General features: G+C 35.4%; 1 protein-coding gene across 1 annotated transcript; it reads right to left on the reverse strand.

Annotated features, from left to right (window-relative positions):
- Positions 1 to 27,639, reverse strand: LOC114539520 (protein crumbs-like). Its single transcript, XM_028560157.1, has 16 exons — positions 27,572 to 27,639; positions 20,765 to 20,830; positions 19,309 to 19,693; positions 17,402 to 17,790; positions 16,786 to 16,905; positions 16,177 to 16,293; positions 15,258 to 15,377; positions 14,399 to 14,515; positions 12,291 to 12,407; positions 11,912 to 12,028; positions 11,619 to 11,735; positions 7,116 to 7,235; positions 6,712 to 6,831; positions 5,333 to 5,711; positions 745 to 1,124; positions 1 to 149 (listed from the first exon to the last, which is right to left on the reverse strand). Exons 2-16 carry the CDS (start codon positions 20,826 to 20,828, stop codon positions 1 to 3), a joined length of 2,811 nt encoding a protein of 936 aa, XP_028415958.1. The 5' UTR covers positions 20,829 to 20,830; positions 27,572 to 27,639.
- Between the last annotated feature and the right edge of the window lie 113 nt (positions 27,640 to 27,752).

Genomic DNA, 27,752 nt, shown 5'->3' on the forward strand with positions numbered 1-27,752 from the left:
CTAACAAATGACACAAAATCTCTGCGTACCTTCACAATTAGTTCCTATCCCAGTATAGCCTTCCTTGCATGTGCAGAAATAACTTCCTGGTGTGTTTGTACACGTTGCATTATCATGACAATATCCACCAACACAACATTCATCCAAATCTGAAAAAATCAGTAGTTGTGAGGTGCGTAAATCAAGTATTTATTCTTCCTTCTAAACTTGTTCAGGATCGATTGATTTAGATCATAAAAGGTCAAGGTTAAAACACTTTCAAAAACACTTACTCAAAATTCTTTTTCAATAATAATTTGCACATCGAAATACAATACTTGGCCGAGTTGAGGTAGAAAATTATAATTATGTAAGTTAAAAAAGGAATGTTAATTATTTCTTATCCTAAAAAAGATAATTCCTAAATTTTTACATATTAAACTACCTAGGCTACATGTTAAAAGATTATGTACTTTATACTATATTGGTGCTTTATATTTAGCGGCAAATAAAGTTCAATTGCATATGAGCCCCGTTTACACTACACTCGATTTATTAGCACGACAATAAAGCACGGCTGAATGGGTACCCGTATACTCATTTCATCCGTGCTCGCGGCCTTTGTATTAGTAGCGTGAACTGACTGGCTGTAGTGTAAATGGAGCTATGATTTTTCCCTGTTTATATACTAAATGAACCTGCCGCATTTAACCCTTTTCCCGGTGATTATTTTTAAGAATGCAGTTTTTTTGAAGTTTCACTCGCCTTCAACAACAGTTATTTCTTGTGGAGAATCACTGAGAAAAAATGAATCTTGGAAAGTAGCAGTGGGTCTGTCAAACACATCTATACGTTTCCTTGTGCTATCCATTGCATAGAAATTATCTTTTCCTATTGCAACGTTTACTGAACTTGTTGTACCAGGGTAGAACTTCACTTCAGACGTTGAACCATTGAAATATGTCTTCATAAGAGAATAACTATCACTAGCATCGATATAATCAATCCAATAAATTACTTTATACTGAGGGTCAACTGTCAGGTATTTTGGTGATGTGTCATTATGGTACACAACTTCATTTGTGTCATTGTCGAGAAAATAGCGAACAATGTCTCCTCTGGTGGAGTCAGCCAATACAAGGGAACTAAAAAGAGAGACATTAATCCAAATTTGAAAGTTATGGTAAAAGGCATGCAAATACTAGCCATGTGATTATGATAATCACAGTATTTCTTTCTTTTTATTAAAGTATGTTAGTAAGTTATGGAATTATAGGTAAGCCTATCGCTCGAGTTATAGAGCGATTCGCTGAACAATATATTCATACAGGTCAGTGGTTAATACACTATATATATCTGGGCCCTATCTCTATAAAAGAAAATCACAGATAAACTTTCGGTCATCTAAAAATGAGAATAATACACCGCGCGTCGCCATGGTGATTTAAAACGGGATTGACCATTCTTGGGGTTTGCGCGTTATATTTTTTTAACTTGATCGCCGAAATTTTATCAATTTTTATCTTTCTGCATGTTTGATTGGTATATTTGCTAGAGTATGTCCATGCAGTTCAATATAACACCAGTAATGTGGGGTCGTAGGGATACACAGATTAACCTTCGTTTGGACGAATTATACCATTTCACACATTTTACATTAAAAGTAATCCTTAAACGCGTGTATAGTGCAAGTTATCAATCTGGGGCCGGTTGCATGAAAACTGGATAGCGCTATCCACCAGATAGTAATTTTTTTTAACGCTATATATTTTAGGTATATAACTTTGATTAAATCTTAGTATTCCTTAATTGAGGTTAGGTTAATTGAGGTTAGGTTAATTGAGGTTAGCTTAATTGAGGTTAGGTTAATTGAGGTTAGGTTAATTGAGGTTAGGTTAATTGAGGTTAGGTTAATTGAGGTTAGGTTAATTGAGGTTAGGTTGGTTACGAAGCTGAAATTCTATTGCTCTTCGAGCATGTTTAGAACGGTTGAAAAACCCGCTATTCGGTGGTTAGCGCCATCCGGCTTTCATACAACCGGCCCCTGTAGTTTGGAAAAGTTGATACGAAACTAATTTGGGATCATCATTCTTCTGAAATTTGAATCGCTTTTAATTTCGCCGCGTGCATTTAAACCCGGAACTCAATTTTTAGGTTACAGGAAATCGAATTCGTCCGAGTTCATTCCGCTATATGTTTCAGAAACCTTGCTACAGTTTTGACTGTAAATTTTTATGGTTTCTTGTTGAAACACGTGCGGTTGGTGAGAGTAAACGCACGTGCGTAAATACATATCATATATATATATATATATATATATATATATATATATATATATATATATATATATATATATATATATATATATATATATATATATATATATATATACATATCATATATGTACCTAGCTGCACTGAAGAGACGTTGAACGCCGAACCATGCATGTCTGCAGATTGCTTTTCCCTGTTGAATGATATGACCTTCGTACCATATGAGGAAAAATGAGCTGATGCAACAATTAATTAAACACGAACATGTGCAATAGACCTCACACCATGGAAGGTCCTCTACGTTATGCGCATGCACCAGTACTAAGCTCTTGATTGGTTGAGACAAAAATCTGTATTTTCTAACGCGCATAATTGATTGTATAACTGTCATTTCGCAAAATTTTGATGAAATTTATAAATTCATATTTCATAAAGATGGAATATATATATATATATATATCGTTAGGCTTGCCAAACTCATCAGGTAAATAATATAATGTTATATAACAGCACAACGACTATATACAAGAGATGCATAATTAATTAGGTCATGTTACATGTAATAGGTTACTAGGTGTTACTTAGCAAAAACTTCTTTCGATGCCGGCATGTGGAAACAAGTTCATTAGGCTTGTTCAAAGAGCTTAATTCAGGATGACATATATGATGATAAATTTCTCGGATAGGCATAAATTACAGCGTTTAGTTTTGTTACAATACGGTTATGATTTCTTAATGATTTTCCAACTGATAGTGTACGGTGCATTAGAGTCCTTTAATTTCCAAATATGTTTGCTTAGCTCGCTGGCGTTTTTCTTTGATTTATTGTGAAAAGAGCAGGTATGGTTGAGGTAGCGTGTCTTACATGTGTTCTCAGTAAGGCCAACGTAGGTTTGGGATTCTTTCGTGCTTTCATTCTTCACTGTCGCTTGGTAGACGATAGCTTTTGTTAGGCTTGTTTCAAACGTCGCATTTTGCATGCGTCGAATACAATTCTTATTAGATTCGACCCTAAAACAATAATCCGACCGTCATTTCAAATGTCGCATTTCGCATGTGTTGAATTCAAATGGTTGCGGGCTCTAATCCTTATGATTAGCGACAGTCCGATTGGGCGTAAATAAAAAATGTCATATTTCTAGAAATCCTTTTCTTGCTATTATTTTCCTCATATTCTTGCCTAAATATATTGCACTTTATGCAATATCAAACTGCTTCCCAGACGCTTCCAGCAAACCAGTCTTGGGATTCTTTGTTTTGTTCGCGTACTGTGCAACGATTACAAACAGACGCGGTAGGCAAATGTATTTTTTCAACTTTCATGCACACGTAATACAATACGATTGTTCTGCTTCATTTCTTTTGTCTTTTCTTTCTACGGCCTCCATATTTCCATAGACGTTCTTTGCCTTTTTCTTCAACCGAATTGAATTCGACACATGCAAAATGCGAGGGTTTCGTTCGATGATTTATTTGCTTACAATTCCGATTTCGGATTTCGCGGGGTTGATGAGGCGCGATGACGGGTTGTTACTGAAGTTCGGTTTATGATCTTTTAGTGTAATAAAACATTCCTTTTCAGCCATTGTGTCAATTCTGTTGTCTAACATCAGATCTCTCGCGCAAAATTCTTTGACGATTTTGGCAGTGCTGTTTGCTGGCGTTTTCTTGCAGGTTTTGGTGATGTTGTTGCGGAAAGTTTGTTTTATTGTTCGGGTTTCAGTCGGTAGAAATTTGTTGTCTTATCTGCGGGTACGAACAGTTCGTTGTCTTTCTTTATTTTCTTGATGTCTTTGTTTAGTTTGGAAGGCGGTTGTTGTCGGTTGGAATTCGATGTTCTGGATTACCGTTAGCATTTTATCTTGGTGGTGGCGAGTTTGTTGTTTCGAATCCAAATGTTTGTCTCGTGTTTGATGTGTGGGTTGGATGAAGGTAATGGTAATGGCTTTCCATCTTAAGCGCTGTAGAAAGGATTGCGTCTTTTCAATTAGGCATCTAAGGTACATGTTCGGTTGTGCTCTTGGGATATTCTTCGTGGAGTAGCCAAGGGTTGGTTCCATGTCGACATTATTAGAGTGCTCTTTCCGCAATCAATCAAAGAAAAACGCCACCGAGCTAAGCAAACGTATTTGGAAATTAAAGACTCTAATACACCGTACACCATCAGTTGGAAAATTATTAAGAAATCACAATCGTATTGCAACAAAACTAAACGCTGTAATTTATGCCTATATCCGAGAAATCTATATAATCATATGTCATCCTGAGTTAAGCTCTTTGAACAAGCGTAATGAACTTGTTTCCACATGCCGGCATCGAAAGAAGTTTTTGCTAAGTAACACCTAGTAACCTATTACATGAAACATGACTAATTAATTATGCGTCTCTTGTATATAGTCGTTGTGCTGTTGTATAATATTATATTATTTACCTGATGAGTTTGGCAAGCTTAACGCTTGTCATACGAATTATATAATTTGATTTATAAACTTCGTTTTCATATAATTCAAAAATCAAATCAAATTATTCGCGTGCAAAAACCAGTCGAGGCGTAACATAAAACTTCTGATGTTGTATGAGACGTCTGATGTTATATTTCACGTTAATTAATATTTAAAATAAGTAAATGTTACCATAACACTAGCTATAGTTGAGTGACTTAACTTCCAGAAAAAGGTAAGAACATTGTCGTAGTTTTGCCATTTTTTCACAAAAATATGAGGGTAAACTTTGATTCTTTGAAAATATACGGCCGTTGCGAGTCGCTATGACTACAAATAACAGTGCTTCCACGCCCAGAAAAATATTTTCATACTTCTTTTCTCACATACCACGTACCCTCCAAACCCTCAACCCACACAAATTTTCTATCATGTTCCCATCCCTATGCTTAACTAATTTCGTTCAACTGAGGCGAGGGGTTAATTGCTGCATGCATGTATTTCTAGTTAATTTATCTATTAGCTGATTGCCGACAAGACGCGTAACACTGACTATAAAGTGACGAGCAACAAATTTTGAGCGAGTATATCAAAATTTATAGAATTTTTTATTTATTCACGTGTTAATTATTTGCGCACCTGTTATCTGGATCACTATCCAAGTCGTCAACATTAGCAATATCGGTTGGATTAAGCCCCGCTGTATTTCCAGTATTCAAGTCAATAACATTTAGTGATTTGAATAGTCCAGTAACGTAGTAGACCTTTCTTGTTATATGATCTACTGTAAATCGAGAGATGGTCGTGAGAGATGCTATCGTGGTTGCATTACTTCCGTCCAGCTTAACTGTGATAAGACTGGTGCCATCGTAGTAGAGGAGTCTTTTAGTCCCAGAATCATAATTTAGTTTCACGTCGGTTGCTGATAATATGGTCACGGTCGTGTTACCGTCAGAGAATACGCCTTTGATAGCATCGGTTGTTGCATAGTATAGGGCTTCCACTTTGCACGTCAACACTACCCAAATTACAAAAAATAATTATTATAGAGAATACATAGGCAAACCCTCACTGTACTCTTAAAATACCTACAACACTCGCCGTTAAACGTTAAAAAGACTTTAATAACCCATATCTATAATTATTATTCACTATAATTTGTATACAATCTCTGCTTTGATATGTTAGCCATCTAGAAATAATTATGACGTCAAATTTGCAAATTATTATAACTCCCAGTATTTGTAACTATGACTATGTAATTTTGGCGTCAAATTTACAAATAATTTCTGGCATTCTGTAATTATTAAGTCATAACTACAAATAATAGTTTCTAAAATCAATATTAAATCAATAAATAAGAAAATAATCACTGAATAAAATAGTTTTACCGTATAAAGGCAAACCCCCCAGGTTAACGGGATTCAGGGCTAGGCAGAATAAATTACCAAACTTTGAAAATTGTAATCGCATTGGCAGATTATTTTAAAATATTTTGAATTTAAAATTAAGTCTTTTAATTCATTCTGCCTAATCCTAGATCCGATTAAATCTCAATCTCACGCTCAATCTCGTCCAATAATTTTTTCATAAAATTATGCATTTTACATTATTCCGAAGATACCCCTAGATCACATGACAGCTGAACATCGGCCCTTATGACAGGGTCAGCGTTAGATCATATCGAACTAACGTACATGACGTCATAAATTTTGCAATAACGGAAGTATAATAACAGAAGTCTTACATGAAATCTTTCTAGCGCTGGTTCATAAAAATGATAAAATAAAAACGGCGATGAATGATGATACATTTATACATTTATAAATGTACACGAAAGTGTAAATGTCTGTTACTGTCATACCCAGTATAGGAGTGATCATATACTTATGTAATAGTATCTCTGGCTTTACCTTAATGACGGTTAGGGTTAGGGTTATTGAAAATTTTATGACGTCATGTACGTTAGTTCGATATGATCTAACGCCGACCTTATGACAGCTAACCCTTGCGATTACCTTCACAAAAGAAGCCATCACCACTGTAGTTTGCTTTGCAAGCGCAGTAGAAAGATCCAGGAACGTTTGTGCAAGTTGCATTTGTATGACAGGAAGCATTTCGTTCACATTCGTTGATATCTATATTCGATATAATTGTACAAATTTACGAAATTATCAAGGGAATAGATAAATCCCATTAAATTAACCGGTATTTCTCTCTTGAAGAAATAAAAAAATTGTTTCATTGAAACAGATATGACTGTATAGCTAGTTAACGGATTTAGCATTTTAACATCGTATAATTATCATACACGATGCGGACGTTTATAAAGTGGACTGTAACATCAATCTTTGTATATAATGTGTTCTAAAACTTTGATGCAATTGAAAAATGTTCAAAATATGACCACCCTAGAACTTGCCTGTGCAATTTGTTCCATTCCCTTCAAACCCAGATAAACACTCGCACGTGTAAGAACCATTAGTGTTCATACAATTCGTATTGAAACCACATGGATTACCCTCCGCACATTCATCGATGTCTGTCGAAATTTAAAATGATGAGGTTAAATTAGGTTGATATGAATGGCAATACATCCTTCTTCCCCCCAATCAATCTTTTCGTATTTAAAACATGAATAATGCTATTATCTAAATATTTAATTTAACGTTATTGATAATTTTCACTTACAATATAATTCCACAGTAAAGGGAGTTTTAGGCTAGGGATGTATCCCGATGGAAAACCTGTGAGTTTATAACGTGCCCAATGATATCAGTTAAATTTTACTATTGAGAATTTGATATTTTCTGTGGAAAGCGTCACTTTTTGAACTGCACATGCATTATAGGTGTAAAAACAATCTATTTTCCGTTAGAACTGCTGACTTCGGAAAATAGGCGGCGCGCTAAGATTTCTGGGTGTCCAAATATTGCAACAATATGAAGTTTCGAGCAGTGACAAACTGACACTGACAGGCGATCTCTTTTTGCATTCTAACCTTATATCATAAATCGTTTTAACGAAAATGACAAAAAAAATTATCTAAATATTATCTAATTAGCTATATAGGGAAACGTCGCTTGAACATGTACGAGACGTACAAATCGAGACGATTTGCTTCAAATGCGACTGACATACAGTCATGATTATACAGTGCCAAACAAAATTTATTTCTATCAGGGCTTACTGCGAGCTGATTTCTATTTTAACCCAGATCAGTGGCTGTGAAACTTTAAAAGGTGTAATGGTAGTTATGGTACTCTATTATACTACATCGAGTAAATTAACATGACTGACCGCATTTCGTAATTCGTACATATGTACAATTATTTAGGTGTAAGTTGACGCTATAGCATTGCAATCTTCAACACTATGATTACATAAAGATACACCTAGAATTAAAGTAATTCCGAAAAATGAAAGCATAATACAAATTTTATTCTGTATATTTCGAATCAAGAAATCTGCTTTCATTTTTCGGAATTACTTTAATTCTATATGTGCTAAAACAATCAGCTGGTAAAGGATAAAGATACACCTTTAGCACGTAAATTTACAATGATTTCGCTGTTTATACCCGGGTGTTTACTTTGCATTAAGTGCACCAGATTCAGGTATATTGACATACTTTGGTATTTGATTCAGATTCAGATATGTTGAGTAATCATACATAGAGGATATTACACGTCACCCCTAAACGTGACATACGGAAAATACGCACACCTGGGCCCGGATGTAGTGACATATGAGTTCTACGAGTGTTTTAGTTCTCAGTAAAATACCGCCATCCATATAATAAAACAACTTATGTGTAGATTTTCACTGTTTGAGTGTAAGCATATCTACCCTTACGAAAATTTCACATAAAGATTTCATCTATGAAATATTTCATATATGAAACCTTATGTGGAATTGAAACACTTTATGTGTGAAAATTTCACAGGTGAAATCATTCCACATAATTTATATGAGTTTTATCCAAGAATATTTCATATATGAAATGATTTCAAATAAGAAATGATTCACATATGAAATCGTTACAAGATAATAAAATGACTGCATGAGTGAATTTCAATATATGGATTGAAAATTTATTGGATTAAAACATAAGAGGCTTTATATATAAAAAATCTAAACACAAAAGATAACCATTCTAAATACATAGGCGTATTAACCTATAAAATTAAAAAAACAATTTAGCTAACATTTCAAGAACAACACTTATCAATTCATTTTTCTTTTTCTTTGCATGCCATTTTTCATGATTTCATTCTTTATCTGTTTGCACATAGCATTCCTTTTCACTATCTTCACTGCTTTGCCTCACACATTCTAATAAAAAGTAAATATAATATCAGTTTATTCAAATGCACTCATGTTTTCTCACTTTAATATTATAAACTAATTTCATCATACAAGACTATTTTGCTATGTAGCTACACAAAACTTTACCAGCTTTATCACGACTTTAGTATACTAAGCTTCTATGGCTAAGGAAAAATCATGCTAGTTGCTCTTAAATTTACAGTCCTGAGGTCAAACATATTAACTATATTATAAAGTGTATTTACATACCTTTTATTATTTGAACTTTAGCCGGCCAGATCAACTTACCAATGTGAAGTATGCACCACATTCGACACAACATTCGACAGGATAATCAACACCATATTCAAAATCACCATATGACTCATTTCCATCATTCAAACATTCAAAATTCAAATATTGTTAAAAAGCCATTCCAATTATTAAAAGAATTAATGGACTAAATCGATCATATGGAGTTGAAACTTTATACCTTGAAACGAAACAGACGAAATCAACCTAACATATGCCCAAAAAGAGATTTTGTACCAACATTTTTGTCACTAATTTTATCATTTTATCATTTCGCATTTTTAGCCATAAAAATGTGGGTACAAAATCAGGTTTTTTTCGCACATGTTGGGTTGATTTTGTCTATTTTGTCACAATGTATAAAGTTTAAACTCCAATTGATAGATTTAGTGCATTAATCCATTTAATAAATGTTTAGAAAGGGTTTTAAACAATATTTGAATTTAACGATAGAAATGAGTCATATACAGGGTGTCTCAAAAAAAACGAAAAATTTTGAAATCACTCATTGTTAAAATTTGAATGCCATGTTCACAAATTTTAGCAGGTGGGGATTTAATGCTATAAAATGCTAAATACGAAAAATTTGAAATTGTGAATTTAAGTTAGCCTTGTTATTGCTTCGAAAGAAAATGGTACAGCTAACCGCGGAACAACGGTGTTTATTGTGATAAATTATACGCGTACCCAAAGTACAACGGAAGTGCGAAACGCTTTTCAACAAAGGTCGACAAAGGCTTACAAACAAATTTTACTACATCATGCATAAAAATGCTTATGGCAAACATTTACACACTTGTGGGTTCCAATAGAGTGCTTAGGCATTCAAACTCTAACAATTACATTGTTATGGGTGATTTCAATAGTTTTTTTTTTTTTTTGAGACACCCTGTATAGTGGTTTTTTGAATATCTTAATTATCATGTTGACTGTTGTGTTGAATGTGGTGCATACTTCACAGCAGTGATTAAGTTGTTTGTCTTTATTTTCCTTGTCAGACAATTCCTGGTGTGTTTCTAAATCAATGGATGCCAACCATATATTTGTCTATTTTTATTCATTTTTAGCTCTGTCCATCTCAACCAAAGCAGGTGGTGTAGGTATCAACTAATAGCAGAAAAAAATAATTGCATTACTTTTCTTCTCAACACCATTTTGCTGCAATAACAGTACTCTGGTCAGTTCACATCGAACAAATCTTAATTTTCAGCTAATTGAAAACCACAAAATTTTTAAAATCTTATTCCACTGATTGTTAATGGGTTAATCCTGGTCCTGGAAATTGATGACTGTATGTAATGATTTGAAGTCAGTCTGAGTCAGACTCAGACAAGACTGTCAAGCCATGGCTTTCCCATCAATACTTTCATGTGTAAAAAATAACATATTAAAGGAAAATTGAACAATATAAATTCGGATCCCTCCTATTTTCATATTACTGTTATATGAAAAAGAAAGAAGACTATATGAGTAATCAATATAAATTGAACAAATTGCCGTGATTCATCTGTGATTAGTTGAGCGACGAGTTATAAAAGCGAATATATATAAAGTTAGCACAAACAATATTAATTAAATACCTGACTAACTTCTTTAGTTAAAACCATTCTTTACTAGACCACATGAACACATCGTCAGCACAGAATGCTTTTTAATCCACAGATTTATAACCATATTTCGACTATTCCATGACGGATGTATATTAAATTTTTGATACAGCCAGCAGAAAGTTTGACTGTTTGAGACGTGTTGTAATATGAGATGTTCTTCCGAAGCACAGAGCCACAGACCGTTTTGGAGCAATACCGATTTTACCGATCGAGCACTCACCGGGTAGCAACGGACTGAGGATCCCATAGTACCCGAATATGTGTTTGTTTTTTCATGGCATTAATCCAAAATTAGCATTTTGATCCGTTATAATTTGCATTACATGAAGTAGCGCACGCACTCATAATCAAAAAATTTCAACTCCTATTTCATATGTGAATTGTGAAATGTTATGTGAAATTTTTGTAAAGGATATCACTAAATAGGTGTATATTAACGTTATCGTAAAGTATAATATGAAAGAATTTGTAACGTTACACCGTTTTAATGTAAATATACACTAAGTTTGTTCAGGTAGAGAATTTTTCTTTTTACACCAAGAAAGTGTTATAGGAATGCTAGCATGGTGTATGCATAGCACACTCTTCATAACACTTCGGACAATGCAATTCCGGATTTTTAATGAAACAACCAAGTTTTGCTAAAATCTTAAAGTATATTGTACTGATACGCTCTCGTATATCCCAAGGTTTACCTGTACAGCTAGCGCCGTTTCCAGAATAGCCTTTGTGGCAGGTACACAGATATGAGCCATCGTTATTAGTACAATTTGCATTTCCATCACAAGGATTTGTTTGACATTCATTGATATCTATAGGGAGATACTGAATGATTTTAGTTCAAGAAACATTTTTTTAATATTTAATCATATAAATATATCTCTGTCAACACAATATGATCGCACAGGGAAGTTCTTTCCACATTGTGCATGAAATGTTGACTACATAATTGTACAAAAGGCGATGCACCTAGCTTATAATTATATACCTGTACAGTTTGTTCCATTTCCTGTATATCCAGTCTTGCACTCACACTCATAAGAACCAACAATGTTGGTGCAATTTGCATTGTAACCACAAGGGGATGACTGACATTCATCTATGTCTGAAAAAAAATAAATTCTTTAAATCATGCAGTTTTTGCGATATCTTGTAATTACACATTGTATATATTCACTGAAACGATATAATTTTTTGCCTATCCTGCATATATGTAAATATAGCTCTCCATCAAGTAGCAAATATGCTGCTGTCTTTAAACGTCAAGAAGTGCATTGTTTTGCCTTACTTTAAAACGGAAAGTGGTAAAAACATGGCAATAAAACCTTACATCAAAACCTTAATATATCTAGTGAATAAAGTCTTACCGGTACAATTTACTCCACTTCCTTCAAATCCAGTTTGGCATTCACAAATAAACGAGCCATTAGTGTTTGTGCAGTTGGAATTAAAACCACATGGATCCATTTCACATTCATTGACATCTGAGAAACAATGTAACACAAGGTGTAGCAAATGCAGACATTTCAGCGGTTACTTATTAACTTAACGCTACTTTTCACATTAAAAGTGACTTTTGCGATAATGAAACCGTTTTGAATTGTTTTGCCTCTATCATCCTCTCCTCCCAATGTCTCTTTTTCTATTCTACTTCTATTCGCTTTTCATCATGTTTCACTGTTTGTATATAGTTCGAGCGTGGATCTCTTCGCTTACAACTTCAACAAATTATTGGACTGTTCTTATTCCGAAACGGCGTCTTTAGTAATAGTATCCTGATTTGCTTTTAAAAGATTATTGGATGAGGTTTTTGTGCAATATGCAGAGTTATCATGGTCGAGGTAAGCGTTATCAGCCGAGCCGAAGGCGAAGATCTTGATAACTTACCGAGACCTTGATAACTTTGCATACTGCACAAAAACCTCATCCAATAATTAACTAATTAAAAACCACGTGTTAATTGCTCTATGAGGGAAGATAATTACAAATAATATAGAATGTATAATAATAATAATGTATAACTTAGAATATAACTCATTAATAATGCATAAGCATTTAAGCCTATGATTTTGCATGAACCATAAGATTTGCCACGCTCATTAGTATGCTTTATACAATGTTTCGTCCTAATAAGCATTTGTATACAACACATGGAGCAAATTTATTGCTCCACAACAATGTGGCGTATAAATATGATAAAACGTTCCTTTCGTGTTTTAAATATACATACTACAGAGTAAATTATCGAGTTATATATGCGTTGTAAAGTATTGTATTTCATCCTGTCTGAAAATAGTTTGAAATAAAGTCGAAAATTTACAATCTCAACCTGTGTCTTGTTTGATTCATATTTTGACTCACAAGATATCCTGTTTATTCGGAATTTGTTTTTTACTTTACTTTTCGGCTGGTTTATGACTAAAATGGTGGCTGAATAATTACTGAATGTACCCCGGGACATGTCGCAGTGCTCGGAAGCTTTCGTCCAATTGGATAATGCTTTTCTATGCTTTCTAAAGAACGAAGCTATGCTATTGGTTGAAACAGATATGTATTGTAAAGTTCAGCAAATGAAAATCATTCTTGCGAGGAGCTGCGACCCTACCCGAGGGGGAAATGTACGTATAAAGGCCGGCGCACTCTAGAGCAATGCGCTTGGCAAAAAGACAGTCGTGGTCATTGGCGTAAGCCACATGCCCTCGTGCGCCTATACTACGCATTCGCTGTTAAGACAATCCGTGAGCAGATAGCTTTCATTTAGACGCACACGGAAAGATTTCGGCACGCGAGGCAGGAATTATCAAACATCAGTAGATAATTGTCGTAAGTGGCGCAAATGACCAAAGTCACCCGAAGAGTCGCCCGTGCACGAGAGCAACTGGATCGGATTACGCCAATGGCCACGAATGATTTTTGTTAAGCACATAATATACATGCGTGGGGATGCATTAAGATAAATTTGTCAACTTTTGAGGCTTATATAGCTATGCATCATAGGCGTATTTTACTAAAAATAACACTTAACTGTATTAATACGGCAAATAATGCATAATTTTTTACCCCTATTCATACAAACACATATTAAAATAATCAACGGAACGTCCTGCTTCAGGACACAGTCATTTGATCCCTTTATTGTAGCTACTTAACTCTTTTGTTCCGGCACTTCTGTAACAAAAGACTAATAATATTGAAATTATATTTATTAAATTATTAAAAAAAAATTATAATTCCTAAAATATTTCTGTTGCCACTTTAAGTTTTGTTCAGTGATAATTTAAGATGCGTATACATGACAACGCTAAATTTTTAAAACGGTACGAGGAATTTGCTGACAGGAGAGAGAAGCTCGAGAGATTATTTAAAAACACATCAAAAGGTAGGAAGGTAAAAACAACCACTTTTTTCCAAGCATTGCCTGTTCTCTATAACATTTGCCAGCATTGATTTTTTATCAAGTTTTAAAATGATTTACCTGAACAACTTGTGCCATTGCCTTCGTATCCCACATGACAAGTGCAGTCATACGAACCATCGTTATTGGTGCAATTTGCATTAACATCGCAAGGGTTTGCCAGACATTCATTAATATCTGTAAAAATACAAGTTGCTTTAAGATAACCTGGGCGCATATAAACGTGCGCAGTGCACTTGGGCAGTGCGTTCTCATTGGCTGGCGTCGAATGTAATCGGAATCGGATTTACAAAATCGCAATTATTAGCCAATCTGTGCTAACTATCCGACATAAAATAAACAATTGATGGCCCAGGACGTAATGAAATGTTGCACTAATATGGAAACGTATAAATCCGATTCTCCATTACGTCCTCTACACCCGCGAGCGCTTTCTTACGTACGCTTTGTTTTCAAGGCTCGTCACGGTTGCATGGGCAGACTTTCAAAAGCCGCTTCGCCCGCGCGGATGAAGCGGGTGCTAATGGAGAATCGCCTTAACCCGTTAGACGTGTCAGCGCGCGTGCAGGCTAGTTTTGGAAGGCTGATAAAATATATATCGAACATAATAAAAATTTGTGATCGCGAATGCCACTTAGCAGGTGGTCACGATTTCCATGTAAGGGTTTGATCTAATGCGAAAATAATTGCAAAATACTTTCTGTTTTCATACGACTCAGTGCAATAAGAATACCATTTTTCAGTTGTTTTTTAAGATTTTCGGCTTGGTTTAGAAATATGGGTGTTCAGGAATCATCTGAATAACTGTTAAAGAAGAAGACAACTTGCGCATAAACTTTTTAAAGAAAAAAAGTGGCAATTAATCGCATTCCTGAAAATGCTTATAAATGGAAAATATTAATTGATAACCAGATCTTACCTGTACAATTTGTTGTTCCATTTCCTTCATACCCGGATATACATTCACAAAGGTACGAACCACCAGTGTTTGTACAGTTTGCGTTGAAACCACATGGGTTAGACAAACATTCATCAATATCTTAAATTAAAATAGGAAAAAAGGACGAAATTAACAATCGCTTACTTTAAATATTACTCTACTAAATCTATTTTCAGCATACACTCCATTAAAACGATGTCAGATAATCCAGTCCTGGAATTATACGAATTTATCTGGATATTAACTGATTATTGAACGACCGTGAGGTGTGATTAGCCTCGGTCTGATATTCCATAGTGCAGATCGAACAAGCGAGGTCAATAATCTGTTTATTATATGGCTGAACTGCATGAGACATCCGGGATACTGGTCCAAATAGGGAATATACGCACCACGGTACGGATATGGGTTTTTACGGGCTGCTCGTCAAGCAATCAGAATAGAGGATTTAGAAAAGCCATAAAATATATATAACCTGTTATACAGAAATTGATGTCATAAAACTGTCAAGCAAGTCCGTTAGATTTTGACTGCAAAATAGATTTTGTACCGAAAATATAGCCATGCGAGGTTGGCAATTTTGCATACTACTTTTTTGTATACAAATTTTGGTATGCTCTTTCCAGCTGTGGTGATTTATTTATTTCTTGTTACCAAGATCGCAAGTCGATCCATTAATCACGCTACATTGCTTTAACGAAGATGAGTCTCAATGTTGCAATGCTGATTCCATTCTCTTGCCTCTGAGCCACAGAGGTTGCTGAACTGTTGTTCATTGAAGTTAAGACCCTTAATGATCTTTTTTCTACATGGAGTGAAGTGTCACATAATCTTAAAAATCGTAAAGGTGCGGCTGAGTATTATGTTTAATGAATCTCCACAGAAAAAGGTGCTGTACCTGTACAATTTGTTCCATTTCCCTCATATCCTGCTTGACATTTACAAATGTAAGAACCAAAGGTGTTTGTGCAGTTTGTATTGTATCCACATGGACTATTTAAACACTCGTCGATATCTAAGAAGTTTAGACAAAAATGCGATGATTAATTTATAAGAAATAACGAAATTACTTCCGGTCAACTCTAAAAACAACAATTTGTTCCTGATTAATTAAAACACGGCGGAAAATGTTGTGCTGCTCATGGACTTGAGCGTCAACAAGTTGCAAAAACTAGTAAAACTTTAGGCGATTATTGTAATGTGTTAACAATCATGCGCGAGGGTGCAACTGACTCATTTTTGTTACCGAAAACAACAACTACATTTGTGTGTTTATACCTGTAGATATTTCAATAATACCCCTATTATAAATTATTCGAAATCAGAGTAAGATAAGCCATAGTGATCATGCAGTTCTAATCTTGGATGCAATTTTGGAAATTTCAAAAAATTAAGACTTGTCGTCTAATGGTCACTCATATACAGAATTCTTCTAAAAATAGGCTAGATAGAATTTCCGTTATAATCGGTATTGTCTGGTGCATTCCAACTTCCACTTTCCGTATACCTTGGCAATATGTTTGATTTCCAGTGAATCCAGTGTCACATGAGCATACAATGGTGCCAGGGGAGTTCGTACATGTCGAGTTTGCAGGACACATATTATTCAAAGCACAGTGGTCCTTATCTAAAGGGAAAAAACAACTCAGGTACTGTTTACATGGGCTCAGTCACCCGAGATTGAGCGAAACGAAAGATAATTTTGAGGTTATTAAAATAAGTCCGTTTATGAAACCATGAAGCGCATGAAACATTCCCTGCAATTGCATACTTATTTTAGAGCCTAAAAATCATTTCAGGCTTCGTTTTGGAAACGCAATTTGCCGAAAATTTGGAAGTTACCTGAAATATTATAATTTTATTTCTCTAGATATACGTGGTCGTCACGCAACCGCCATTTTCAAACACGTATATATATGCACATATATGAAAAGTTATAGAATTTTACATTGGATCGAGTAAATAGCTTCTAATTTTCGAAACAACGAGAGATAGAGGTAAGCGAAACCCGTTTTTAAAAGACTTGCAAAAGCGTGCAAAAATCATATACTATCATTCTATCAAAATTAGTTGAAAAAGAATTAACTCAAAAGAATATAAAGTGAATTTCTGCGGGAACTAACCAGATACAACAATCATTCTTGTGGCTTCAGTTGAAAGTGAAATCGTAGTAGCCACTTTATCTGACGATTTATTATATTTATCAATTCGTGATTCTGTTGTATCGAGGATATAATAGTATCCATTCCCATCTGCAATGTCCACGGTTGTAATACTCCCTGATTGATCTGTTCCAATCTGTGAAGTCTGACCATCGTACGTTGTTTTTAAAATTTTGTAATTTGTCTCAGCAGTAAATAGAATCCAGTATACGGTTTTATTCATGATATCAAGCGCAAGGTGAGTGCCTATTCCAGGAACACCAGAGTGAAGAGTTTGATGAGTTCCATCAGCAAGACTGTACCGGATGAGATTTCGACTGTTCGTAAGATCAGTGGTGAAAAATATTGATCTAGGTTGAAAAAACTTTGACATCAAATTGTTTGATATTGATGCATTTATGGTCGTGTTATGTGATCATTGTTACGCAGCTCTAAAATTGCTACATACATACATACATACACACATAATTATATAAGACACACTAGTCTCATCAACATAGTTGTTTTTCATAAGGGGCGTGTTAAAAGATAGATAATGGTTACATAAAAATGCAAAAACTTACAAGCGGGGAGGATATATACAAAAAACAATTATTGGTAAATATCATCAACGAATAAAATCAGCTTCATCTTGCCGTAGATTTTATAATTCTCTTAAAGAAATGAACCGAATCAGCGTTTTTTGTATCAATAGGCAAATTATTTCTATGGATAGCTCCATTATTGGAAACTTCTTTTAAGAAATTCCTTCTTTGGTAGTGGTAGTATTAATTAAGTCAGGTTCATGATTCCTAAGATCATAAGGGGAATCACCTTTATTAAAAATTATGGAAATAACTGTTTTAACTATTTTATACATGTAAGTAGATTTAGAATAATTGCGTCTCTTATCAAAATATTCCCAGCCTAACATATTCAGCATGTCAGTTCGTCGCACCCAATATTTGGCTTTTGTTCGCTCGAAACTATGCTACGCTTCTCAAGCAAGTCTGGACTCCACAATCTGTCGAAAACATCAAACGTTTGGAACAAATTAATTCAACGACGCGCGAGCAAATTCATTCTAGATCTTCCGTTTAATTATGTGCGAAATCACCTATACACAGAGACTAGATATGTTGGATCTCCTAACACTCTGCTATTGGCACGAGTTTCTCGATCTCGTCGACTTCTTCTTTAAATGCATACATGCATGGGATGGTAAACATTGAAAACAACATTCTACCACAAACTCAAAACCAAGAAAGAACAACAAGATCAATTGACGCCAACTGTTTATTGTTGGTCACCAAAAAGTGCAAGACTGCGACATTTCAGAAATCGTTCTTATCCAGAGTGCGAGAGTATGGAATACACTACCAAAGGACCTGACATTTTATAGTTTCAAGAACGAACTTTATATATATACATATTGCAAATTGGCATTGGATATTCATAATGCCGAAGATCCTATATGTTTGTCTTGTAACGTGTCTTTTAACCTGTCTAGTTTGACTTCATCTTGCTTAATCTGAATAATCTCCTGTAAATGTGTCTTCGTTTTGTCTTCTGTGTTGTATTATTGTCAAGGGCCGCTGTAATTGACGTAAGCTGTAGCGTATACCCTGACATGTAATTGTCTATCATTTGTGCTTATTATTGTACTGTATAAGTTTGTGTGTATCTTACAAAGCATTCAAAATAAATAAATAAATAAATAAATAAACGTCCTGACTGTTTAAGAGATTTTATATTGAGAACGTCAACACATTAGATCAATGTTTTCTTATTTTAAAGGTTCAATTTTCAACCATTACTCAAGTAGCTATTACTTTAACAATTGCGCTGAATAAATAGTTATATCAAATTGAAATTGAAATTTAATTTACCTGTTATGGGTGTCGATTTGCAAATCCCTGAAATCATCGTCTGGTGATACACCAATATCTGGTAAGTCGTTCCCATCATAGTCAATCAATTTAAGGTTAAAATCAGTCTTCGTGAGATAATAGACACGTTGATTCGCTGCATCAACAGCAAAGGGACCGAAATTTGATGGAACCGAAACATTTTTCAAATCACTCCCATCCAAATTTGAGTTGTACAGTTTCTCACCGTCCTTATAATACCAAAGACGGTAGTTCAGTTCGTCGTAAGAAAGGGTCGCGCTTGGTGTCTTCACCAAGGCTTTAGATTCTCCACCATCAATAGAAACATAGGAAATGTGAGTGGCGTTTGAATAGAAGATGTATTCAATTTCCGTTCCATTGCTTCCTATGAAAAGTTAATTTTACGCATGATATGAAAAAAATTGGGACAAACTGGAAAAGTAAAGGTTTATCATCTCATTATCTAGCGTTTGAATTACATTTGACGCCACCAAAATGCGACGTATAACTTGGTAAACGGAAGAATATATCCGTCTCGGTAACGTGTAATTAAGATTTCTTAAACAGAAAAGCAATAGACTTTTCTTATAATGACGTCAAACGCGGAGAGTCTGATGTTACACGAAATTTGATTGGCTCCACAAAACTATCGAGCAAATCAAACTTCGTGTAGCATCACACTTTCCGCGTTGGACGTCATTATGAAAAAGGTCTATTTTTTATATAGGCAAAGCATCTTTTAACCTGTAGGCAAACTTTGCCGATTATAATAACTACAGTAAAAATGCTTTATTACACGTCCAAGGTTTAAAGATTTGTTTTGCATGAAATAGAAGTGCGCTTTTATTGCTTTGGTTATTCAAAGGCTTAATCAAATCAGGCAGCGTTGTATCTAGATTTTGCAGCGATATTGCATTGTAATTTCACTGGCAGCAATTATTTGATGAGGCTGAGCATGATGTCAACAATTATTAAAACCGAGGTCAAAGTTATCTGCCGAAGTGAATGTTTTATTATACAGTTTGATTCTTCCTGGCTTATAATGTGGCGAGTCTACTGAACGCCATGCGTCATGATTTGGTTTTGCAATTCTAAATTCTTAACGTTGCATTGCATTCATTAAAAACATAAATTGGGAATAATATATTCGCCTATAAGTTGTTAGTATGAGTATTTTTCGCATACATGTCAGACTCTTTCTAGCTCAGAACTTAGCCGGATATTTGGTCGCGAATATTCAAATTACGTCGTGACATTTCTCTCTGCAATATTTTTTTCCAATGAAGCGTGAAGGTTTGTATTTTTTCATTCATCTTTGGAAATTTGAAGCCCGGTTTACACTATATTATAAACGTTTTTGTGTTCACTGTGTGCAGTGACGTGCAATAGACTTGTGCAGTTTGCCGATATAGTTACCTACATCAACTAATGTGTATAACTATTAATTGTACGTTACCTTCTACTGGAGACAATTGCCAAATAGTGACGACGAGTAGGGTGAAAACCCCAACACCGCGCATATCTAAAAAAACAGGGGATATATTTATATTTGTCAACATGCACTCTCTGGCATTAAATGGCAATTGTTTGCTGGCACAATACTGTCTTCTGCAATATGTTTTGCGAAATATTAAGGTAAAAATATTACTCGTAAATAGTCGTACCGTAACTAGACCACTTAATAGACACAAAGAGGTACTACTTCACACAAGTTTCAATCCATGAAAAATGAGGTTAATTTTTCCTACATGTTTTCCACATTGCATTGCAATTTATTGTTTGACAGTCTTATGACGTAAGCACCTTTAAGGTCTATTGGGGAGGTTTATATTCATATATTTTTGTTAACATATGATAGGAACAATAACGTGCAAAAGGAATAAGTCCGGCATAAGACGAATGTATGAATATGCCCTCCCCCCCCAAATTAAGCTTTAAAAATCTTGGCCAGAAGTTGATTGGACTGCATGTGAAGACTAGCACTATTTCTCATGAGGTGATAACAACCCCCGCCTCGTTCTCCTTTGCAATGTTGGTCTCTAGTAATGCTTTAATACATAATTGTAATTAATGGACGACTTGCGACTTCTTTATTTCTTTTCTTCTTTGTTCTTTCGTTGTCTCGAGCTTTTTTGTGTCTATTAATGATTTTCTTCCGCGTTATCACTGGGATCTTTCCTTTTACAATTCGATTAAATAATACTTCTGATGGTGGTACACCTGTGGTACAAAGCTGGTTTTTCGATATTGAAGGAGAAAACGATATAATTCTTGTTTCCATGGTCGTCCTTCTAGCTTTGCTGTCTTTAATGCCTTTCCCAACGATTGCATGAATCTTTTTACCGTGGTGTTTTCTAGAGGCCAATAAGGAATTGAGAACTTAGTTTGAATGCCAATGGTTTTCATATATTGTGCATATTTGTTTCCATTGAAGGGATGTCCATTGTCAGATAATGATGTACTGGTATTCCATATATGGACAGAGAAAATCTTGTCCAGTTTCGGAATTACAGTTGAAGCTCGTATTGAATGAACAATCTCCACTTCCGGGAATCTTGAGTATCTATTCACTGCGACTAAGAGATATTCCGACGTAGGTATAGGTCTAGAAAAGTTTACGTGTACGACACTCCCTGGTAATTCTGACATTTCTGTCATGCGTAGAGGTTCCGGGTGTTTTGTTCTACCTGCAGCCTGGCATGCTACGCACTGAATAATTGTGTCCATTACTCGATTATCAATTTGGGAAAACCATATTTTCTCGCGAATTAGTGATTTCGTCTCTTCAATGCCTAAGTGCGTCTCGTGTGCAATGTCTATTGCCCGATGTTGCAAAGTAGCAGAGACAACAATTCGCGTTCCTCTCAATATTAGCGAGCTTTAGCAGTGACTACGAGTACGACTACGAGTACGAGATTCGTCATTCTCGCGCGTTGTTTGCTTACGCCATCAGTCAAAACTCGTAGTCGCCGGGCATTTGAGTACGAGTTTTTTGATAAACTTCGTACTCGAAAGCCCAACGACTACGAGTTTTGGCTGATGGCGTTAGCAAACAACGCGCGAGAATGACGAATCTCGTACTCGTAGTCGTACTCGTAGTCACTGCTAAAGCTCCCTATTATGTCTTGTGTGGCGGTTATCAACTTATTCTTCACTGTTTTGAATCGTTTCACTACGGAAAAATCCCACTTGTTTGTTTTGATTACGTCAAACAATTCTAATAATGCCTCGTCAGCATTAGTTGCATCAAGTATTTCCTTTAAGGTCATTGCCTTAGGAATGCTGTTCTGAGTAACGAAATTGATATATGGTTCTGTCATCTTCTCCCGTTTTCGCTACTTTCGTTAGTTGGATGACGAGAAAGATAATCCGCTGGATTATTTGCACCTGATTTATGTAATATCTTGAACGCATGATTGGAGACGAAGAACCCATCTTTCGATACGTGCCGATGTTTTAGCTGTCCGCTGTCCATATATATACTGTATAATTTCTAAACTTGTATGGTCTGTTTACTAATGTAAATTCACTGCCAAATAAAAATAGATGGAATTGTTCAACTGCCCAAAATATCGCTAACGCCTCTTTTTCTATTTGAGAATGTCTTTTCTCAGTATCGGTCAACGTGTTGAAAGATTTTATCTTCTATTTACGCGAGGTTGTAAATCTTTACAATAGGTTAACTAATGTTCTTAATTTTCTTTTCTTGGTCTTCTCTTGCTCTCGAATCTTCGTTGCTTTCTGTCCTTTCGGATTCTCGTTGTTTTCTGCCCTTTCTTTCGTCGTTGGTTCAGTAATGTTGGGCTTCTCTAACGTTTCATATGGTTTTTACTCCGCTAGTCCACTGAAGGTTCGGGTGTTGTGCACGCCCTTTTATAGTTGAGGGAACGGTTGAGAGAGACTTGCACACGTCATCAACCAGAGTGAGCTGATCTTTATCCAACCAATCAGCGTTGTAAGTTAGAAATGTTGGTTGGTCTTAGAAGCTCGCTTCAACTCTTATATCTTGTTTGTTAAAGGCGTTGTCGTACTAGCCGAGTTGGTCTTCTGCTCAATCGATTAATACTCAAAAATGCTCACAACTTAAAATATTTACTATCAACAAGTAGTAAAATTTACAAATAATACCTCTGTGAACAATATCTTTCAACTTAAACTATTTTCACTCTTATTTTATCGAATTGACTTTTGTTGACGTAATCTGTTACATGCATGACCGTGCAACATTTTTAACACAATTGATTGACATAAGAACTTGAATTGCCTACAGCACGCACGTTTTGTTTAAAAAATGCGAGAATTGAGATAAGTGACAATTAAGACTGTAAATACTTTCACCTTATTACTTATTTAATCCCACGATATGTCATACATGAAAGGGAAAAGCGATTAATGATGGCGAATGGGCCAAAATTTTATTTACTCGTCTTGTTACGTCTGGTTGCAAAACTGAATCATGTAACTAATCCCGGTCATGCAGTTGATATTCCTATTATTACTGCTATTTTTATATGTATAAACACAATAAAGCCTTGTGTAACAAAAGCTTGCCTGGCGTACGCAATGATCTGCTGGTTGTTACTGTCACCGTTTTGGGTTTTTTTGGACAAAATCGCCGAAACTCCAACTGGGATTGCATTAACGACCATAAATGTCTCCATCGTTTTGTCGATGTATGCCATACATGGCGCAGTGGTGAGTGTGTTCTTTAGCTTTTTAAATGCTGTTTAGTGTTTTGCGTCCACTCAAATCCAGCGTCTTTTCTTGACAGTTCACGCAGTGGAGCGGTCAGGGTTGCAAAATCTCTAATGTATTTACTAGAATAGGTAGGCATACGAAGAAGGCTTCTGGTTTCATGCGCATTAGTTGGCTGAGGTGCGTTTAGTAAATCACCAACTCTCTTAGGATCAGGGCTCGTTCCTTCCTCCGAGAAAATTTGTCCGAAGAATGACAATGTGTTTCTTAAGAAATCGCACTTGCTTTGGATTAGTCCCAAACCTTTTTTTCGCAAGGCGTTGCAGACATCTATCATGATTGGCGTCGTGCTCGGCCCTTGTCGACCCAAAGACAATGATATTGTCCGTTATGTTTTTTACGCCTTCAAGTCCTTGAAGTGCAGTTTGGAGAGTGCAATTGGAATATTTCCGCGGCAGGGTTTCTACCGTAGTAGTCGAGTCTCTTGTATCGATATAATCCTACGTGCGTGCTGAATGTGTATCGAAAGAATTTAGCTCCGTTTAGGGCGAAACTCACGTCATTAACTGTTGGTATCGGATGACGTACTCGTCTTATAGCCTCGTTTGCGAGTCTCATATCAACACCTATTCTAGCCTGCCCGTCTTTTTTGGGAACTGCCACAATGGGAGAAACCCATAGTGTTGCTTTGTTTTTCGGAACTTTCTCATTTATATCTTGTTTTTTAAGCTCGGTTAGCGCGTTTTTCACTTTTTCTCTAATATGTTATGTCGTTGTGAATGGCGTATGTGAATGATTTGAAAATCTCTCGCATTTGAGGTCCGGCGTGGTGAAGTAACAATGCTCGTTTTCTAGTTGGATCCGTAATGCCACTTGCCCTTATAAGCACTTACTAAAGCCAGCCCCATCTGATTTTAATCATACCACACTTAAAACAGGAGGGGAACTTAATTTAACTAGATTTGAGCAGGTTTGGAACAAATGAAATTATCACCATAAGTTCATTACCTTGCCTAATTAGAAGAAAGAAACCAAAAGCCAGCCTATAACAATGTTTGTCCATGAATTCCTCGCCCAAATTTGAATCCCTTTACACCCATATTAAATTAATGCGACAGTTCAACAACCTTAGAGTTTGTTGTATTGTTGACAGTTGAAATGTCATATATACAACAAAGTGAAGACTTGTCAACATGTTCGGAAAACAAATAGCTAGTGACAAACCAAGTGCTGTTTTTTTAACAAAAGGCCATGGTAAGTGCTGGATAAACAAGCTAAATTAACATTGTTATACGTAGGCCTTTGATTTCTTTCTTCTAAAGAATTGTTAGGGTAATGCCATTAGGCATTAAAATGGTAGTGCAGGGGAGGAAGGGTTTCAGTGTTTTTCAGTTTATACTAGAGCTAGAACTGAGTGCTAGCTTCTCCAAACTACTCTCAATAATAGTAGTAATACTAGGTTTCGTTTTATAAAACTTACTTTTTATCAGCTTTAATCACAGAAGATATGATGCCCCTGACTACACAAAAAGATGGTTCAGTTTGTAACGTTTTTCATGGCTGTGGACATGTATTCATTTTATAATTCGATCGTATTGAATGACCTCTGCCACTTAATTGTCTTGTATTCCAATGCGGGTGTAAAACCAACACAACAATATCATAAATTGACTGTTTTTTACGCATAAAAGTTGATATCGAATGACACAACTTGCTTAATATATTTATAGAATGAGATATTATTTTATCAGTAAAATATCACTCTTTCTGTTTACATGTTTCTCATTCCGGGTTTTAAAGATTCCGGAGATTCTCGTTCCGAGTTTTAAAGAGTCCGGATATTCTCATTCCAGGTTTTAAAGATTCCGGAGATTCTTGTTCCGGGTTTTAAAGATTCCGGATATTCACATTCCGGGTTTTAAAGATTCCGGAGTTTCTCATTCCGGGTTTTAAAGATTCCGGACATTCTCATTCCGGGTTTTAAAGATTTCAGAGATTCTGATTCCGGGTTTCAAAGATTCCGGAGATTCTGATTCCGGGTTTTAAAGATTGCAGAGATTCTGATTCCGGGTTTTAAAGATTCCGGAGATTCTGATTACGGGTTTTAAAGATTCCGGATATTCTCATTCCCGGTTCCCTGTTCCTGGTTCCCCATTCCTGGTTTTAAAGATAGCTCGAAAGTGAAATATTTATGACTTTTTTTTTCGTCGACGGAATTTTTCCCGTAAGCAAACTGGTAATTGCATATCTTCCATGGCGCTCAACGGGCCTACCTCGGTAACTCAGCCTTACCCGCTTGTCGCTCGACTATTATCTGGAACTCAGAATTCAATTCTCAGAAAAACAAACATGTTTATTTGTTATTAGCCGTATCCATTGCAGACTACACGCATCATTTATTATAATCGGCATCCTCCCCCCACAGAGGTGAACAATGTCAATGCTAATTCATTTGTACATTTTGATTTGCAAATATTCATTTTGCTTGGGAATAAATGAAATATTTCAACGATTTTTGAACAAACTTTAAAGTAATTACTTTGATGATATAGCTAATATATTATTATATAGATAATATGGTAGCTACCTTATTCTGCTTTTAAATTTTTCCCTTGCGTCAATTGAGTTTTATAAAGCAGGAAGACTTTACGTCATGCAGCTCGTCATGCACGCTCTCACTGAGAAAGAGAGTCGTAATAAATTTATACATTTCGACCGTTTGAGTCAAAAGAACGAACCCTGAATCAGAGTACAATTATTAACTGTAATTGATGAGCATTCGGCAATTCAAATTTCCTGATTCCTTTACTAAAGAAGGCGCAGTAATAATCGTTTTAAAAAACCGACGCGGATTCCCTACTGGTAGTGCTAATTGTTATTTAGTTAAGTGCTAAGCTTTTAAATCAAACCTCAAAATATATTTGGTTGCCAAATTTTAAAAAAGATTTTAGTATTATAATTATAAATATTAAAATTAAAATTATAACTTCCACTGCGACTATGAGTACGAAATTTATCATTCCTGCCAAATCCGGTTCTGTTTAGTTCGAAGTTTATCGAAGTTGATCAACAAACTTGTTCAAAAGACGTACGTACTTCTATTCGCATTTCTAGTCATCGATTCTAGTCGTCGATTCTAGTCATCGACAAAAATTTTTACCAATTTCCGTTCATTCCTGTTGATGCAATATTCGGTCCGATTTTTCTCTTTTGAAAGCGCAATCTAGCGAGTATAATTTAAGATGCTCTTAAATGCACACGCCCCTGTAAATTTCCGTGACATTTTTACTCGTTTATACCGATCAAAAACGGAAAATTTCGAAAAGATTGCGAGTGTAAACGAGCAATTAGCTTTTATACACATTACAGGCAATTCAGAGTAGTATAAATGTTTTCGTTCTGTTCTGTTTATGTCACAATAACAATTAATGCGAGTGAACCGTACACGCAATATAATATACTAAGTTATCTATTTGGAGCATTAAACTCGTGCTGGTTTCGTTTAAAAAGGAGGTTACAGACCTCTAACTAATTGGTTATGATACAAGCAGTTTGAAAAATGACCTACCTTTCTAATTTCTTTTATCGCTGTTTTTAATCTTTGATTCAAGTAAAACACTGCACAGCAAAATGAAGGCTGTACACGTACTTATTCATTTTATTGACTATTGTGCACGTATATCGAAAGCAAGAATCCCCTGCTGGTTCATTTTATTGTTTGTATGGTACCCATGGTAAAATATAAACAT

Source organism: Dendronephthya gigantea, unplaced genomic scaffold (assembly GCF_004324835.1).
Source record: "Dendronephthya gigantea isolate DGI-Jeju-01 unplaced genomic scaffold, DenGig_1.0 000204F, whole genome shotgun sequence".
NCBI classification, from domain to species: domain Eukaryota; kingdom Metazoa; phylum Cnidaria; class Anthozoa; order Malacalcyonacea; family Nephtheidae; genus Dendronephthya; species Dendronephthya gigantea.